We start from the raw sequence: 19,783 nt of genomic DNA, 5'->3' as shown, positions 1-19,783 counted from the left end.
CATTTATGAGGCGCAGCTAACAAGCAAAGCAAGAAGAGTGTCAGACTGCTCACCTGTGAGACGGGCGACGTGTTCACGACGACAGTGATGTGCGGCGTGAAGCTGATGTTGGCGGGCAGCACAGTGATGTTTGCTGGGTTCACGGTGATGTTTCCCAGCGAGACGTTCATGACGGCCGGTAGTACCGACACGTTCACGCACGGTTGCCCTGGTGCTAGTGCATATCCAACATGCGTGTTTAACTTATTTCATGTGTTACGACAAGTTTAAGAACTACGCTAATTCTTTTTCTAAAATCACAAAAATTATGGCTTTTCCAAGAATCTACTTGCAAAACAAGGGGACAGTACAGAACGAATGCTACTGCTACAGGCAAAAACACGCAAATCTGTATTACGAAAAGAATATCCCACACAAAAATTTCAAGGTGACATTGTACACTGCTTTGCATAAATCACAAACCATTGAAATGACGCCGTGAAATGTTGTGTGTCGAAACATTGGAATTGAGCTAAAGTCTATAACGCAGAAAAATAGTACGTGAATACAAAACTACAGAGGAAGATTTCACCGTCGACCTTAAATTGGAACATAGAAAGCTGATTTTTCATTACGTAGTAGTACTAGTAACATCAACTCAGATAAAATAACGTAAGCACAGTGTCGTGTCAAATGATTTCATTGTTGATACTGGTACTTCGCTGGAGCGCCAGTGTCTTAACAGAAGTCATTTGACACAGTACTCTTTATTAACGCTTTCTCAATCTCCTTCTCAACTTGGACTCGCATTCGGGAGGACGACGGTTCAATCCCGTCTCCGGCCATCCTGATTTAGGTTTTCCGTGATTTCCCTAAATCGTTTCAGGCAAATGCCGGGATGGTTACTTTGAAAGGGCACGGCCGATTTCCTTCCCAATCCTTCCCTAACCCGAGCTTGCGCTCCGTCTCTAATGACCTCGTTGTCGACGGGACGTTAAACACTAACCACCGCCACCATCCTTCTCAACTGCTGACTTACAGCTGTGGAACAAATTATCATCCTTTCTAACATCCTTCTTATCCAAAACCGTTCTGCATTCAAGAGGAGGCTAAATATTTGTCTATTATGATTCCCTCTCGGCACATCCCAGGTGTCTTTCTGTCAAGCAGGAAACCAATAGCCCTGTCACAATATAAACTATGCTTTTCTCAGCCCTTCCTTCCTTCCTTCTACCTCATCTGCTATTATTACCCTCTGAGTTGTAGCTCTTTCTCTGATTAGTCAACTCCTTCCCCACACTGATTATTTCTGTACTGTTGCCATGCGTTTCTGTTAAACGTTACTCTTCACTTTCGAGGAGAACGCTATGAGAGAAATGCTTTATGTTTGACATTTTTTGAACACCACTTATTCATTATTACACCTATAATTACAGTTATTCTTACTACATATTCCTCGTGTAGTATACAACTTGTACACTCGCTAAGAATGTCTAGTTAGATGTAAGAGAGGGCTTGAAGGTCCTAATCTGGCCACTTGAAATAAATGTGTAAACGTATAAAATAAATAAACAATATTTGCATTATTTGTTTCAAGGAGACAAAGGCTTCAAGAAGACGACTTCTAATAGCGGTATGATGCCAGATATCCTCCATGTGAGTTGGACATTCCAAATCCTGTATTGTTTTGCTGTTGGAAATATTCGTCCAGAGGAAGAGCATGTGATGGAGCGTTTACGACTTGTAAGATAAAACCATCTACCAATGTACCAGCATAAGTTGGCTCGGTGAACCCCCCGCCAGGCAGCTAAGTTTGATTTGCAATGTAGTCATGGAGATGTAGATACAAAAGCATCAAGAACGCCGCTCCTACATATCAGTGAAGACACAGTTGCGTATCTTAAGATATGTAGACCCATGCATCCACTTAAAGCATTCTCATGAGTAACTGAATAAGAAATAGTTTTCCGCTGTCCAAGGGTAATGGAATGATTCTGACGTGTCACGAAATAGAAGTCCCCCACTGATCCTTTTTTGCATATGTTGTTGTGGTCTTTAGTACAAGGACTCGTTTGATGCAGCTCTCCATGCTACTCTATTCTGTGCAAGCTGTTCATCTCAAAATAACTACTGCAACCTACTCCCGTTTGAACCTTCTTACTGTATTCGTCTCTAGGTTTTTCGTAGAAATTTTACAAACCACACTTCCCTCCAATACTAAACAAATGAGTTGTTGATGTCCCTCTTCTGTTAGTCAACTTTTGGCTAAACGTGTTTTGTCCCCAATTCTGTTCGTAGCTCCTCATTAGTTACGCCATCTACCAATCTAAACTCTGACATTCGTCTGTTGCACCAGATGTCAAAAGCCCCTATCTCTTCTTGTCTAAACTGCTTATCGTCCAGGTTTCACTGCCATACACGGCTACACTTCAGACAAATACCTTCAGAAAAATTATCCTAAACTTAGATTTATACTCGACGTTAAAAAAAATCTGTTCTCCAAAAATTCTTTTCTTCATTTTAAATCCTCTCTTTTTCGGTCATCGTCAGTTATTTTACCGCTTAAACAGCACAACTCATCCACTACTTTTAGGTTTTTATTTTCTAATGTAATTCCTGAAGCATCGCCTGATTTAATACGACAACATTCCATTACCTTTGTTTTGCTTTCCTTGCTGTTCATCTTATATTCTTTCAAACACTGCTCTGCTGTCTTTGACAGAATTACAATGTCGACGACAAACCGCAAAGTTTTTATTTGTTCTCCATTAACTTTAATTCCTGTCCAAATTTTTCTTTACTTTTCTGTACTGCTTGCTCAATGTACAGATTGAATAACATCAGGGATAGGCTACAACCCTGTCTCACTCCCTTCTCAACCACTGCTTCTCTTTATGACTTTCGAGTAACAGCCGTCTGATTTCCGTACAAGTTGTAGATAACTTCTTGCTCCCTGTACCTTATCCCTACTACCTTCAGGGTTTCAAAGAGTGTCTTGTCAAAAGCTTCCCCAAGTATACAAATACTATGAAGATACGTTTTCCTTTCCCTAACCTATAATGCTGCAACGGCCTTGCCGCAGTGGATACACCGGTTCCCGTGAGCTCACCGAAGTTAAGCGCTGTTGAGCGTCGTCGGCAAATGGATGGGTGACCATCCAGCCGCCATGCGCTGTTGCCATTTTTCGGGGTGCACTCAGCCTCGTGATGCCAATTGATGAGCTACTCGACCGAATAGTAGCGACTTCGGTCAAGAATACCATCATAACGACCGGGAGAGCGGTGTGCTGACCCCACGCCCCTCCTATCCACATCCTCCTCTGAGGATGACACGGCGGTCGGATGGTCCCGGTAGGCCACTCGTGGCCTGAAGACGGAGTGCTAACCTATAATGCCTCGCTTGGCTACATTTCTACTAAACCAAAGCTGCTCTTCTCCAAGGTCGGCTTGTACCAGTTTTTCCATTTTCTTCTACAAATAATTGTGCCAGTATTAATCATCAGCAACTTATTAAATTAGTAGTTCAGTAATACTCATACCTGTCAGAACGTGGTTTATTTGGAATTGGAATTATAACATAATTATAGATGTCTGGGATGTTTCGCCTCTCTCACACACCTTACACACCAGGTGGAGCAGTTTCATCATGACTGGATCTCCCAAGAATATATTAGTTCTGAGGAATTATCGTCTTCTCCAGGGCCTTGTTTTCGCTTAGGTCTTTCAGTGCTCTGTCAAATTCATCCCGCAGTATCACCTAAGTTATCTCATCATCAATGTCCTCATTCCTTTCTATAATATTGCCTTCGAGTTGATTTCACTTCTATAGTCATTCTAACTGCTTCTTCCACCTTTAAGGTTGGTCTTCTTTGCTTGGAACTGATTTTAGATTTGAGCTCTTGATATCCATACGGCTGATTCTCATTTCTCCAAAGACATTCTTTAATATTTCTAAAAGCAGCTCCCCTAGTTATATCTGCTTCTACACATTTGGATTTGTCATCTAACCATTCCTGCATAGCAGCTTTGTACTTTCCCATCAGTCTAATTTTTTATAAAATGTGTATTCTTTTTTTACCTGCTTCATTTGCTGCATTTTTATATGTTCCCCTCTCATCAATTGATTCAATACCTATTGTGACATCCGAGGATTTCTACGAACATATGACAAGAGGAGTGAGAAAGACTGCCATGTTCATTTTTGTTAAACATACGCCAATGTTCCATTGGAGACAAAGCTATTTAATCAACAGTATTGGAACACATATTACTCGACATTAATACGTGGTGTGTCCACTCTTCGTCTTCATGACGGCTTTCGCTCTGCTGGGGACGCTTTCAGCGAGGAGTGTGAATGTCTGTGGAGGAATGGCTGGTTACTCTACTATCTAATCGCCTATATTTGGACACATATTAGTTGACACTAATATGGGGTGCATTCAGTCCTCCCTTTATGACGCGATCAGCTCTGCTGGAAACACTTTCAGTGAGGGGTGTGAATGTCTGTGGAGGACTGGCAGGCTATTCCACTATCTGACCACAAACCTCTGACATATATTAGTCGTCATTAATATGGGGTGTGTCTGCTCTTCGCCTTCGTGATGGCTTCAAGTGTGCTGGGGGGACTTTCAGTGAGGAGTGCGAAGTATGTGGAGGAATGGCAGCCTATTCTACAATCTAATCAAGTGTATTTGGCCACGTATTTTTTTATTAATATCGAGTGTCTCCATTCTTCGCCTTAATGAAGGCTTGAGCTCTGCTGGGGACACTTTCAGTGAGGGGTGTGAAGTCTGTGGAGGAATGTCAGGCTATTCTACTATCTAATCAACTGTATTTGAAAAGATAGTAGTTGGTTTTAATGTGGGGTGTGTCCACTCTTTCCCTTGATGACAGCTTCAGCTCCACTGGGGACACTGTTAGTGATGTGTGTGAATGTCTTTGGAGGACTGGCAGACTATTCTACTGTCTAAGCAACAGTATTTGAAGATATATTAGTTAACATTAATATGGAGTTTGTCTGCTCCTGCAGACGGTTTCAATTCAGTGAGGAGGAATGGCAGACTATCTTTCGTGAGTGGCAGAAACCAGACAAGGTAGTGAATCCGGACGAGGAGTTTCTGAAGCGACGTCCACGCCATCTCGTCCCAATTGTGTTTTATTGGATTCATACGAGGACTCTATGCATCCCAGTCCATTACAACAAATCCTGTTGTCCAAATACCATTGCATCCTGTATGCTGCTTTCTGACAGCGTGCACTGTCGTGCTGATATAATTACCGTCTCAACTGATCCCTCTATTGTAAACAGTACATGGTGCTGTAAAATGCATCCATATACTTTTGGAATCAGCGTTTTCTTAAGCGTATTCAAGTGACCACAGTAAACACCACCTTACTGTAACACCATATCCTTATTTTACTGTTGATATAACACATAATGGCAGGTAACGTTCTCAAGGCATTCGACAAACCAAAATTATTCCATCTGATTACAGCTTTATTCGTCACTTCAAGTGAGTAGTTACCAGTCAAGCATTGTTCAGTGCGTTGCTCGACCACTATGCTCCTTTCTCTTTAAACCTATAAGCATAGAATCTGTGCCGGCTGGACAGAATGTAGCACTTTGAAACTCACGAGTGATTCATTCCGATACTTTCGTCCGACTTTTAGAACCACACTCGACAGTCCCTGTCCGCCATTACATGAGGTCTGCCTGGTCTCGCTTTAGCTGTGGTAGTTTCTTCACTTTTCCACATCACAATCACTTAACCAATGGCCGACTTGGGAGTGTCTAGAAGGTATTTGAAATTTCCCTAATGGACTGTTATTCAGGTGATGTCCGATGAATAGTCCACCTTCGAAGTCACCGATTTCTCCTGAATTATCCACTTTGCAGTTACTGCTTCTCTCCTGATATCACAGTACTCTGTTCGCCCCGTTTTATCATGCAGGGTCAGTGATCGCATGAGATTTAGTGGTCCTTCCAAAATACACAGGGGTGTCCGGATACTTCTGATCAGCTAATGCACGTAGCCTTTAAACTTACTTTGCTTCTGAAACTGTGTAAGTGGTAAGTACAGCATATGTTTAGACAGCTAATGAACTGCAGCTACAGCAGTACTGGTTATTATTGCTGTTTTACTCTCACTGTTCATGCCAATAGGACGAAAATGGCACTGTAGTGCATTTAGACGGCATTACCGAATGGGCACCTAAATTTCCGCTTCAAAGATGATTTGGTTCGTAACGGGAAACAGTCAAACACTTAAAACATGTGTGGATAAAAAGCCTACGTCAACATCATCAGTTCGCTTTACTGATTATCAGTTTCGGCTCATCAGTCTCAAATGTGGCTCAGTGTGACTCATTACACATCGTCGTATTTCTTGGAGCTAGGTCCACGTAGACTGAAAATTTTAGTTTGTTATGCAAACTGACATCAAAGATTTTCACTTTAGGACGACTTGGCTCTAATAAATACAACGATGTGTAGTAAGTGTAATAAACTGAGAAACAGTTTAGACTGATCCGAAGATGTCCCAGTGATGCGCCCAAACCGGTAATTGCTAAAGAAAAATAGCGATCTTTACGTAGGATTTTTTGTCTACATACGTTTTAAATCAACAGATCGCATATCTCTCCTCATTGATAATGTCAAAGAATAACATAGACCGACTCTTTCCGTCGACAATGGACCTCGCTTAAGTTTTTTCCCATCTAGTCAATATCCTTTTCACTGGTTTCATGCTGGCCGCCATGAATTCCTCTTCTGTGCCGACATTTTCATCTCTGAGGAGCACTTACAGCCTATGTCCTCAATTACCTGCTGGATGTATTCCACTCTCTGTCTTCCTCTATAGTTTTTGCCCTCTATAGCTCCCTCTAGAACCGGGGAAGTTATTGCGTGGTCTCTTAACAGACGTCCTATCATCCTGTCCCTTCTTGTCGTCAGTATTTTCCATACATTCCTTTCCTCGCCAATTCTGTGGAGAACTTTCTAATTCCTTACTTTATCAGTACACCAACTTTCAACATTCTTCAGTAGCACTACATTTCAAATGCATCGATTCTCTTCTGTTTCACTACCAAACAATGCTGTGCTCTGTACATACAGTCTCAGAAACATGCTCGTCAAATTAAAGCCTATGTTTGATACTGTTATTCTTCTGTTGGCCAGTAATGCCAGTTTGCGTGTGCTAGTTTGCATTTGTTGCCCTCCTTGCTCCGTCCGTCATGAGTTATTTTGCTGCGTAGGTATCAGAATTCCTTAACTTCGTCTACTTTGCCATCTCCACCTCTAATGTTAAGTTTCTTTCTGTTCTCACTTTTGCTACTTCTCATTACTTTCTTCAATTTACTCTAACTCCATATTCTGCACTCATTCAGCACATTCTAGATTCTTCTTCACTTTCACTTGGGATAGCATGCCAATTACTTAGGCTGGTCTGCAGCTATTTGCCTGTGCAAAAATGCTGTTCTCATAGACAACGGTTCATGTGGTCAAAGAAGTGAATATTAGAGGGAACCAAATCCTGACTGAATGGTGGCTGATCAAACATTTCCCATAGAAAATGCAGCAGGAGCGTCATTGTTGCACCTGCATTGTCATGAAGAAGGAAATGCATGACAGTTGCGCTATATGGGTTGCATGAGACCAGGCAGAACCCCGACAGCAGACACTTCACACTTGGTGGGAGACTGTTGTTCTAATCAGCTTTACGTACTCACTGTGCGCTCTGAACCGAAAAGTGTTATGTGATACGATCGATGGGGCATGCTAATGACTCTACAGCACACATACATGCAAAACTGCATTCGATTTTCACTGTTGCTTTAATTTCGCAACTGACCGAAGCATGAAGAAGTAATATACATAAAAAAAAATAGCTCCCGTACGCAGACCACAAGGTCAGGAAAAGAACCGTCAAAAGCTACCATTGACGGTTCATGTAAGGACATGAAACAGGAACAGTTGGGAACCGCAAAGAAACGAGTGGAAGTCTCTGATGTATGGTCATGCAAAAACTACTGAAGACCAGATGGACTGACCTAGGAAGGTATGAAGTGGCCCCGGAAAAAAAAGTTCAAACTCAAACATATATATCATAATGAATTGAGGAGATAGAAGGTTTAGGCATGTTTTACATGGTTCGTAGTTACTGAAAATTGTATTTGAATGAATGGTGGGAGGAAAGAATATTGAAATCCAATAAAGAAACAAGAAAAAAAGAGAGCATGAATGATTCGTTAAAAGTGTTGCCTGCACAAATAGCAGCACAAGGTAGTAATATTAACAATCAGCTTAAAACACAACGTGTTAAAATCAGTTAACAGATCGAAAAAGTGAAATCAAAAGTAGGTGTTGTGAGAGATGCAATGAAGGACTTAAAAACTGAAATAGATACTATCAATAGCAATGTCGCCACTATGCAGGGACAGATTAATGACATCAATGATAGGTTCGATACCAAAGTAATGAAGATTCAAGACAATGTAGAAGAACCTCTGGTTGTAACAAATGTTGATGAAATTTTTTTCGGCCTCAAAACCGAAACAGTAAAAAATGTAAAACCGAAATTTCTTAGTTGAGACAAACGGTGAATGAATCGGAAAAGGAGCTGAGTAAACAAGTGACAACATGCAAAAAGAAGTGTAAACAGAACATTTCCCAAATCCAAGGTAAAGTGAGCAACCTTGGATGGCAAATAAGAGAAAAACCAATTAATGTCACTGACAGAATAACGTGTAGCAAATTGCTAGAGATCGAAGAAAGATTCGATCCGTTAAAAAGGCATAATGGATCGCGCCCTTTAGATTTTTGAAAAACTGTGAATTTTCCTGATTATGTGGTGGACCAGGAAAAGATGAATGTGGTCATCAGCGCATTAGCTGGCGATGCACAAAGATGGGTCCTAAATGTGGATACAGAACAAATGTCATTTGGTGAATTTAAGCAGAAATTCATAGAGGAACATTGGTTGGAGCAAAAATAGGACTGCCTATGGCTGGAATTCATCACGTCAAGTTGTATGACAACAGAGGCAGAAACTCAATGAAACAGTTTTGCGAAATGTGGTATCAGAAACTGACACATGTGGGAAACAGAAGAACGGAATCCGAAATAGAGTGGGAACTATGGAAAAAGCTCCCAGAAGATTCAAAATGTTATGTGGGAAGTAATCACAAACGATTTTCGTCATTTTTGCAAAGGGTCGAAACGAGGACCACTGGAGAGGGAACCGTGATTATCATCAAAATACTAACAATCGGAATCGGGATAATCACGAGAATAATGAACCCAATGAGGCGAACGTTACCACATAAATATGATGCAAAGAGGTAGAGGCAGAGGTCGCAGTAACATGTCATTTTGCGGTAGAGGATTTGCACCGTGAAACTATCAAAACCCAAATGATGCAGAAAATTATGGCCCACGTGTTTTAAGGGCCAGATTTGCGTGGACAGATATTACCGGCCCAAACTAAAGAAATCATACCGGCCAAAACAAAAGTCAAAAGTGAATTTAAGACAGAAGTACGCGGCAGCACAGCACCACAGGACTGTGCACGCTCAACAAAAGGTGCATGCATAAGTGAGCCACAGGCGACTGGCTGTGCTGCATAGGTGAGTGTGCAAACTGAGCAGCTGCGTGCAGTGAACTTGGCGGAGCAATCAGCTGTCCGTAACGCGGCTGCAGTAACAGCTGCAGGGAGAGATGACGTCACAAGGGAATTCAGTGGACCTGTGTCGGTGGGAAATATCACCGAAATGAGAAACGAATCGGACATGTTGTAAAAGCGCAAGCATCGACAACCAAGTAAAGACAGACAGTTTGAGCGAAAAGGAGTCTTCAGGGACTGCGGAAGGGCATGATGATTTGTTTTCCTGTTTAAAGCAATATGAGTGGGATGATTTTAAAAAGGGTTATACAGCCAGGGAAGTAATAAAAGGAAGAAACGAAAGTAGAAATGTGGAAAAGAGGGTGTGGTCCAAAAATGAAGAGGAGACGAAAGTAGTTAGCGCTGTTAGCTGAGCGGTCTAAGACGCTGCAGTCATGGACTGTGCGGCTGGTCCCGGCGGAGGTTCGAGTCCTCCCACGGACATGGATGTGTGTGTCTTTGTCCTTAGGATAATTTAGGTTAAGTAGTGCGTAAGCTTAGGGACCGATGACCTTAGCAGTTAAGTCCCATAAGATTTCACACACATTTGAAGTTAGCGTTGTGCAAGGTGCACAAGCAGTGATTTCAGATGAAGTGGTTGGTGAGGGAGAGCACATGAGCTGCCGATGTTAAAGAAATTAGTGCTAGAAACAGAAAAATGGTCGGTATAAATAGGAATCTGGAGGAGGATGGAATCCTTGATAGTGTAGGTGACGCTATCCTGGCTGTTGTTGATGATCAAGAGTACACAGATTCAGATGAGTACATACAAACCACTAAAATCGATGACAATTATACTAAATATGAAGGTTGACGTCATGAGAAGTGATATTGAAAGTAGTTTAGAAGAAGAACCACCTGTGATTGCAAATGAAATTGAAATTTTAGTAAAGAGTTAAAATTTAGAGATTACGGAAATTGACGAAGGATCAAAAGAGGGGCTTGATCGTTGTCTAAGAATAACGTTCATGCTAGAATCAGACAGTGAAGACTTAATAAATGGTAGATCAGGTGAGGAATATGTAGGAATAGAGGAACGGGAACAAACGGAAGATGTCTCTGAAAAGCAATATGAAGTCTTATGCAAACTAAATCTGGCAGTAAATACCGAACCGAAAAAAAAGCCACCAGACGACACAATACCAGGGTGAGAAATGATTAGAGTCGTGAAGGCGTCGAAATCAGAATACCGAAGAAGCTCCCAGACATATGTTATTTGTCAGTAATTAACATATCTTGGAGCGATCTAACTGTCTAACAAGATTTGTTGTGGGAGGGACAAGAAAATTCAGAAAATAGGACGGTCAAACAAACTACCATCCCAGTAAAAATTTACAGTAATAAATTGCAAGCACTTTTAGGGTTATTGCAGGCTTTGAAATTATAATGAATACCCTCCACCATGAAACTACAGGATTCATACTTGAGGAAAATATACACGAGCAAAAGTGTAATTGAAGAAACCTTCCAATTTCCACCCTGTGTAGAACTACATCTGAGAGAGAATAAAGTCTTAATAAAAAAAATAATGAAACAAAAAGCGGAAGGCATGATAAGGGCTTTAAAGTGATCAAATTAAAATTTGGGAATTTTGTTCTTGTAAAATCCCACGAAAAATCAAGTAAAATAAACCAAGAAATTTCTAAGTTCAAATATATTTATAAGAGTCCCCTTGAAGTGCAAGGAATTCTGCACATTAACGCATATTATCTTGTTTACTCTAAGTCAAAAAGCCATTAGGTGTTCGAAACACTAGATTTAAAACTTTACATCCACAGAAATGAGTAATAAGTGTGTATGGAAAAAGTGTATATGGAATTAATCAAATAGTATTTTACTCTGTATATTCTTGTTCCTGATGTTGTGCTACCAAGTGTTGTTATGTTGAAAAACTTTTCTGTTATGAGACTACAGATACATGTCTGTAAGTTTCCGATTCTGAGTAATATAATTGGATATACAAATTATATGTAAATTCCAGGCTAAAACCTACGTAATGACTACATTGATAGAATACTTGCAGCATAATCAGGAGGACTACCAAATAAGTCACTTTGCGGACAAGTGTTGAAGCTGAGAATAAAGGAGGACTGCCAGATATATCTATACGCAGACAAGTGTTGAAGTTGAAAATGAAGGGGGCCTGCCTAGAATACTGAAGGGGCAGTGATGGATAGTTTGTATAGTGTACTGAGTGTTAAGTTTTTCATGATGAACTTCATGAATGTTTAAAGCAGACAAAACATAGTTTCTTAATAATCATACAGTAAAAAATAGGTATGAACTAATCATATGAAAGGAAAGTATTAAAAATATTGACACATCTTATCATCCAAAGGAAAATATTGTGTAATATAAGCTGTGTATGAAGCAACATGTAAATTCCCATAGCCGGCCGGAGTGGCCGAACGGTTCTAGGCGCTGCAGTCTGGAACCGCGCGACCGCTGCGGCCGCAGGTTTGAATCCTGCCTCGGGCATGGATGTGTGTGATGTGCTTAGGTTAGTTAGGTTTAACTAGTTCTGAGTTCTGAGGGACTGATGACCTCAGAAGTTAAGTCCCATAGTGCTCAGAGCCATTTTAACCATTTTTAAAAATTCCCGTATGTTTTTCACAGCATGGAAACATGAATAGAGTAGTATATATTTTCTGAATATGACAATAATTAATTTTTTGGTACTTGACGAAACACGGTTTTATTTAAACATTTACGTGAAGTGTTTATTGTGTAATGATTTGCAGTTTTTTCTGGTCGCCAAAACTGTTTTGAAGAGATTCCCTGTCCGTAGACGATTGTGCACCCAGTCCCATCAACGGTGTGATTGTGTTCGCTCACATCAACCATGTCTTTAATACAGATATAACAAATCAATACTGACAACAAACACCTTTATCGGCTTCAAGGCAGGGATATCAACAAAACTAGAAGTTAGCAAGAAGTCTAAATAGCACTGCGGAAAGTCGGTCAAAACGTCGTGAATTTAGTTGCTGTAGTGTTTTATAACGATGTGGCGTAGCACCCGAAATTATTTTGTTCAAAATTTTACTATTTCTCACCCTAAATGTATAAGGGGCATTGAAATGAATACAAGTCAGATGGCAGAAACGTAAGTAAACTGTTTATTATTTCAAAAGTAATCGCCGTAGCTCTTAATACATTTATCCCACTGTGAGACAAGACGGTGAATTCCTTCACGGAAAAATGATGGGCTCAAAAAATTTGGAAATCGCCTAGCGAGAGATCAGGACTGTATGGGGGATGGTAAGACTTCGCAGCGAAACTTCTGCAGTGTGCTCGAAACAATAGGCACGCCATCACTGTGAAATTCATGATGACATTTTTCTTTGCTTGCAAGAGACCGCTGCTGACTGACTTTCTGCAACACAAAGCCGCAATTAACTCACAGCGTTGACACTTTGCAAAAATTAAAGTGCACCATCAAGTTCAATAGCTCAGGAATGTTGACCTAAGGCATCATTCTGTTTCAAGATAATGCCCTACAGCATGTTGCCAAAATAGTTCCGACTGCGGTGCAGAAGTTTCACCACTCAAGAACATCCTGCAGAAGCCTGTTTAGGGAACTAGGGATACTAACTACAGCTTCCCAATATATTTATTCCTTAATGAAATTTGTCATTAAAAATATACCACTTTTTCAAACCAACAGCTCAATTCATGGAATCAATACTAGAAATAAGAATAATCTTCACAAGGATTTAAAGTCACTTAGTCTTGTACAAAAAGGTGTGCATTATTCAGGAACACACATTTTCAATAACTTGCCAGCAGCCATAAAAAGCTTAACAACCAATGAAATTCAGTTTAAGAGAAGCCTAAAGGATTTATTGGTGGCCAACTCCTTCTACTCCATTGATGAATTTCTTAGTAAAACCAACTGATTTGTATATAAGTACAACATAACTTCTGCACAATTTCAGTGCAGTAATGTGTTCATTGAAAATTTGTGTGTGTGTGTGTGTGTGTGTGTGTGTGTGTGTGTGTATGTGTGTGTGTGTAAGTATAATCTAACTTCTGCACCATTTCAGTGCAGTAATGTGTTCATTGTAAATAAGTATTACAGTAGTTGTATTACATGTTTATTACCTTATAAATAAATAAAAAACTTTATTTTAAATTCAGTGCATTAGTATTTGTAAAATGACTCTTAGTGTTCATTAAAAAATGACGATCATTCCACTTGGGACCTGTGGAATGGTACATTAGCTTATTTGTTTTAGTTGTAAATATTTGTCATGTATTGTTGTTTTTCTGACATGTTCCACATCCTGGAGGACCTCCTCACTACGGATCAATTGGAATGAAAGTAAATCTAATCTAATCTAATCTAAAACCAGGAAGCGCTTACACGTGCTCCATGCAGTCCCATGTATTTGGACTCATGGAGAAAGTCATTCGCGGCCGTCGATTTGCTTCGGACAAATAACGGCAGACCTGCGTACAGTCACGGTACCGTAGGCAACCGCAAACATTTTTGCATGAAGGTACTCACTGTCTCGTCTGACAGTGGCATAAATGTATTATCAGTTATGGGCTATTAGTTTTGAAGTATTATAAAATAATAAACAGTTTACTTACTTTTAAGTGTTCCTTGCCTCAATCGTTAAAAATTTACCAAATGGATGGTTCTGATGTCTGTCTGTCTTTCCGACTGTTGAAAACCATTTTTCTCAGAAATGGGTGGACGTATTACGTTCAAATTTAAGTCACGTATTGAGGTTTATACACTACTGGCCATTACAATTGATACACCAAGAAGAAATGCAGATGATAAACGGTTCTTCATTGGACAAATATATTATACTAGAACTGACATATGATTACCTTTTCACGCAATTTCGGTGCATAGATCCTGAGAAATCAGTACCCAGAACCACAACCTCTGGCCGTAATAACGGCCTTGATACGTCTGCGCATTGAGTCAAACAGAGCTTGGATGATGTGTACAGATACAGATGCCCATGCAGCTTCAACACCATAGCACAGATCATCAAGAGTAGTGACTGGCGTATTGTGACGAGCCAGCTGCCCGGCCACCATTGACCAGACGTTTCCAATTGGTGAGAGATCTGGAGAATGTGCTGGCCAGGGCAGCAGTCAAACATTTTCTGTATCTAGAAAGGCAACATGCCGTTGTGCATTATCCTGCTGAAATGTAAGGTTTCGCAGGGATCGAATGAAGGGTAGAGCCATGGGTCGTAACACATCTGAAATGTGACGTCCACTGTTCAAAGTGCCGGCACTGCGAACAAGAGGTGACCGAGACGTGTAACCAATGGAACCCCATACTATCACGCCGGGTGATACGCCAGTATGACGATGACGAATACACGCTTCCAACGTGCGTTCACCGCGATGTCGCACATACACGGATGCGACCATCATGGTGCTGTAAACAGAACCTGGATTCATCCGAAAAAGTGACGTTTTGCCATTCGTGCACCCAGGTTCGTCGTAGAGTACACCATGGCAAGGGCTCCTGCCTGTGATGCAGCGTCAAGGGTAACCGCAGCCATGGTCTCCGAGCTGATGGTCCATGCTGCTGCAAACGTCGTCGAACTGTTCGTGCAGATGGTTGTTGTTTTGCAAACGTCCCCATCTGTTGACTCAGGAATCGAGACGTGGCTGCACGATCCGTTACAGCCATGCGGATAAGATGCCTGTCATCTCGACTACTGGTGATACCAGGCCGTTGGGATCCAGCACGGCGTTCCGTATTACCCCCCTGAACCCACCGATTCCATATTCTGCTAACAGTTATTGGCTCTCGACCGACGCGAGCAGCAATGTCGTGATACGATAAACCGCAATCGCGACAGGCTACAATCCGACCTTTATCAAAGTCGGAAAAGTGATGGTACGCATTTCTCCTCCTTACACGAGGCATCACAACAACGTTTCACCAGGCAACGCCGGTTACCTGCTGTTTGTGTATGAGAATTCGGTTGGAAACTTTCCTCGTGTCAGCACGTTGTAGGTGTCGCCACCGGCGCCAACCTTGTGTAAATGCTCTGAAAAGCTAATCATTTGCATATCACAGCATCTTCTTCCTGTCGGTTTAATTTCGGGTCTGTGGCACGTCATCTACGTGGTGTAGCAATTTTAATGGCCAGTAGTGTAGTTCCTTGGCTGTGTAAAAAACTGAAACTCCTAATTCAGTGCATTCAAAAGATACGGCGTTTATATCACACATTTTGATACTCACGAAGGCACTCATCAAAATTTATAAGGTTTTTCCCGTTGGGCTACAATCATGAAATTTGGCAGAAAGGCAGTAAAACCAAAGAAAACTCCAAAAATTTGTAAATTTGTAATTAAATCACACGATTTTTTTTTTCGTAACTTGTCTTACTCCCTGTCTTGTCCTCGGGGACGGACAGACATGTCAAGTTAAAATTTATGTCTCATAGTAACGTCTATTGTCTTTTTGTGGTATAAATAACGTTAGCTTGTAAGTCAACTCAGTCAAAAGGTACTGTTATTCAGATACACTCAACAAAACCCTGTAGGATACTCGCTTTTGGTATACAATGCTGGAACTGAGCAAGCACTAAGGTTTCACAGTACAAGCAAAGGAAATAAATCCTAAAATTGTTAATTTGTTATTATATCACACGCGAACAATATTTCTTTTTCTGTTTGTTATCCGACGTCATACTTGAAATTATAACAGTCAGTAGTTCTGCGTCGAAAGTGAGGGATCGAAATGATACTCGTCGAACATCAGGCAAGAAATGACGTTATTGTTCATATGACGCGTTTCCGAATTTATTCTTCGCCAAATATCCAGGAGCGATTACTGCATGTAGATGTGGCGTTTCAAGTTTAATGTGAAACAAACATTTGCAGACTAGTCCGTCATGATGCATTAATTCCGAAACTCGTCATATGAACAATAAAGTCATTCCTTGCCTGAAGTTTGACTTTTACCACTGCGAACCATTCAGGCTAAATGGAGAACTACTGATAATTATAATAATGGTCGCCTGCCTCCTGCATGACTGCATGTCACATTTATATCATTGAAATAAAAAATTCTCGAAAATCTTGCCAATATCACCGTCGATAACAGGCAAAAATGATCAAAATCTCGACTGCCGGAACGGTCGAACCGTTTACATACAGGGTGACAATTGTTGATGTATGAAATAAAATCGTCATAACTTCTGAACGGTTTGCTTTAGGACGTTCAAACCGCACGGTTGGCCGTGGAATTAGTACGCGCTCTATGGCTTGGTTTAGAGACGAAGCCTAATTTCATTGTGATGGGATCGTCAATAAGCAAAGCTGGAGCATAACGGGGACTCATAATCCGCTTTTCATTATCGAGACGTCTGGTTCAAATGGCTCTGAGAACTATGGGACCTAACATCTAAGGTCATCAGTCCCCTAGAACTCAGAACTACTTAAACCTAACTAACCTTAGGACATCACACACATCCATGCCCGAGGCAGGATTCGAACCTGCGACCGTAGCGGTCGCGCGGTTAAAGACTGAAGCGCCTAGAACCGCTCGGCCACAACTATCGAGCGGTCTCTTCACCCTCAACAGTTGTGTGGTGTGCAATGTACAGTCACGGAACAAACGGTGCGATATTCCTTGATGGCACTGTGACTACCGAACGGTACGTGAAGGTCTTGCAAGATGATTTCATCCCCATTATCCAAAGTGACCCCGATTTCGACAAGACCTGGTTCATGCAAGACAGGGCTCGACCCCATCGAAGCAGGAGAGTGCTTGATCTCTTGGAGAAGGACTTTGGGGACCACATTCTGGCTCTCGTGTACCCAGTGGCCACTGGCATAGGCCTCGATTGACCGCCGTATTGTCCGGATCTGAACACATGCGACTCGTTTTTGTCGGGCTATATTAAAGAAAAGGTGTAAAACAACAACCCCCAAAACCATAGATGAACTGGAAACAGCCATTAGGGAGGTCATCGACAGCACCGATGTCCCGACGCTTCAGCGGGTCATGCAGAATTTCGCTATTCGTCTGCGTCACATCATCACCAATGATGACAGGAATATCGAACGTCATGACTCAAATCCAAATATCTGTAGTGACGTTTACAAGTTGAATAAAGTTAGTACACGCCGTAGTTTGTAACTAATTTACGTCTTTTTTCCATATAGTTGAATAATTGTCACCCTGTACATAATTAAGTTTATACAGAAACTTCAGAACGTGAGTACTAATCGCTCCGGCACAATTTTATTTTGTATCTGTCTCGTTTTCATTTGACTGCCCCTTATACAGAGTCAAGAAGGCTACTGGAAATTCCCGGGCACTTAGTAGATATTGCACTACTCAGTAACCCGTTCAGACACACTGTGTAATAACAGTTTTGTAAATTAGATGCGCTTTCGGTAACAAGATAACGCTCCCGTACAGAGAAAGTAATAAGTTAACAAAGGCTCCACTGGGCACTACAAGCTTACGTTGTGGCGGAGGGTTCGGATCTGGGTTCGGCGAATTTGTAGGTTGCGGCGGCCGCGACGTCGTCGTCGTCGTCGTCGTCGTCGTCGTCGTCTGCGGCAGCTGCTGCGGCTGCTGCGGCTGGCAGCAAGGCGCGCAGCCCGACCCCTGTTGTTGGCAACTAGCAGCACAGTTTCCGCACTGCAACATACGAATGGAATAACCGACCGGTTAAAACCGATATCGTAATTTCACTTCTGAGTAACCGGTGTTTTTGGGAATTTCTTTGATCTAGGTTATAACAGATGGTTTTCTTTACTAATTACTGAGTAAAGAAACGGAAGTATCTATTAGTCATAACAGCAGTGCTAAAGTGTTTCGTTTATAAATAAACATTTTTTTAAAAAAAAAAGAGGACTAATATTTATTCGTAAAAGCTTTCCTTATTATGTAAAATGGGGAAAGCGAGCAGTGCTATTTTAATAACAATGCCGACAGAAACGAACAACAAACACATAGCATAAGAACTCGTACAGCATTGCTGAGACAATAACGACACTATTGCCGTGTGTCATATCTTATGGCACGTCTGTACGTGCACTGTGCAAGACTTGCCGCCACTTGTTCTATATGGTAGTTTCTTGCTGTCGTCGCTGGACATCTGTCGTATTTTGGAACGGCACCAACAACTATCTGGAAATATTTTTATGAAGTGATGTAGCAACGAAGTCCTTTGCTTTAAAAGATTAAGGATTTGTCTGCCATTTCTATGAAGTAATTAAAGAGGAAGGAAATTGTGATAACAATAATAAATTAAAAAAATTATGGTCTTCATTCATAGCATACATTAAAAATAGAAAGTTGTTGATCCACTGCCTGTGTCTCCCTTTACCTGCTTGCAGCCCTTTGAAACGGATAAATTAATACGAAAAATACAGTTCTTCCCTCTCAGTTTTCACCCTTCATCACTTACTATTCGTAAATCCCAAATAGTGGTACGATGCCCAATTGCAACATTATTTTTCAACAGAATTTTAAAAATTAGAATCAATAGAAGAACACTGCTAATTTTTTGTAGTATTCACCCACTTATCACTTTCCGAGAAATGCAGTGAATGGTGGACGGATTAAGTTTTCTTTTAATCGTTATTTGATGTAATATTTCTATTCTACTTATCTTGAATTCGAGAGAGTGAAAATTTTTCAATCTTTGTTAGATTTCTACGTTTATTACAGGAAATAGTAGGAATAAAAACCGAAAATCGGTTACTCCAAAATTCGGTTATTTTGAACTGCCTCAGCGGTGAAGTTAAGCTGGTGTGGAAGAAAACCGATATAACCTAAAACCGGTTGCTTCAATTATAACCGCCATCGCAATTGAAAAAGCCAATGGCGCCGACGTCACTGCGTGTACCCAACAAACTAAACAATACAAAACACCCTAGTGGTGGGACCAGCCCCGGATTACAGCCAGTCCTTGGAGGGAACTACATTGTAATAAGATATTAGGCAGAAGTCCAGACCCGTGCAAATAACCTAAACCTCCACACTATTATGAAGCGTCAGCTGTGTATCTGTTTTTGTATGTGGTTGTCATAATTTTTGATACCTTTATAACACGATGAGCCCATAACCGGCTGTCACACGTTTATATCTCGATGAGCGTGCAACCGGCTTCTGAATGTGTCAAAGTGGATAGTGAATGCTAC

The 19,783-nt window shown here is 41.1% G+C and overlaps 1 protein-coding gene across 2 annotated transcripts in view; it reads right to left on the bottom strand.

Moving 5' to 3' along the window:
- LOC126161289 (uncharacterized) overlaps window positions 1-19,783 on the bottom strand; it is a 121,324-nt gene that overhangs the window by 19,356 nt on the left and 82,185 nt on the right. For both annotated transcript variants that reach the window (XM_049917031.1, XM_049917040.1), the window contains exons 4-5: window positions 18,098-18,275; window positions 54-214 (exon numbers count right to left, since the gene is read on the bottom strand). In XM_049917031.1, coding sequence (XP_049772988.1) covers window positions 54-214; window positions 18,098-18,275 — 339 coding nt within the window. The remainder of the gene's footprint in view (window positions 1-53; window positions 215-18,097; window positions 18,276-19,783) is intronic.

This window comes from Schistocerca cancellata, chromosome 1, assembly GCF_023864275.1.
Source record: "Schistocerca cancellata isolate TAMUIC-IGC-003103 chromosome 1, iqSchCanc2.1, whole genome shotgun sequence".
NCBI lineage: Eukaryota > Metazoa > Arthropoda > Insecta > Orthoptera > Acrididae > Schistocerca > Schistocerca cancellata.
This window is presented reverse-complemented; position numbering and strand designations above follow the sequence as displayed.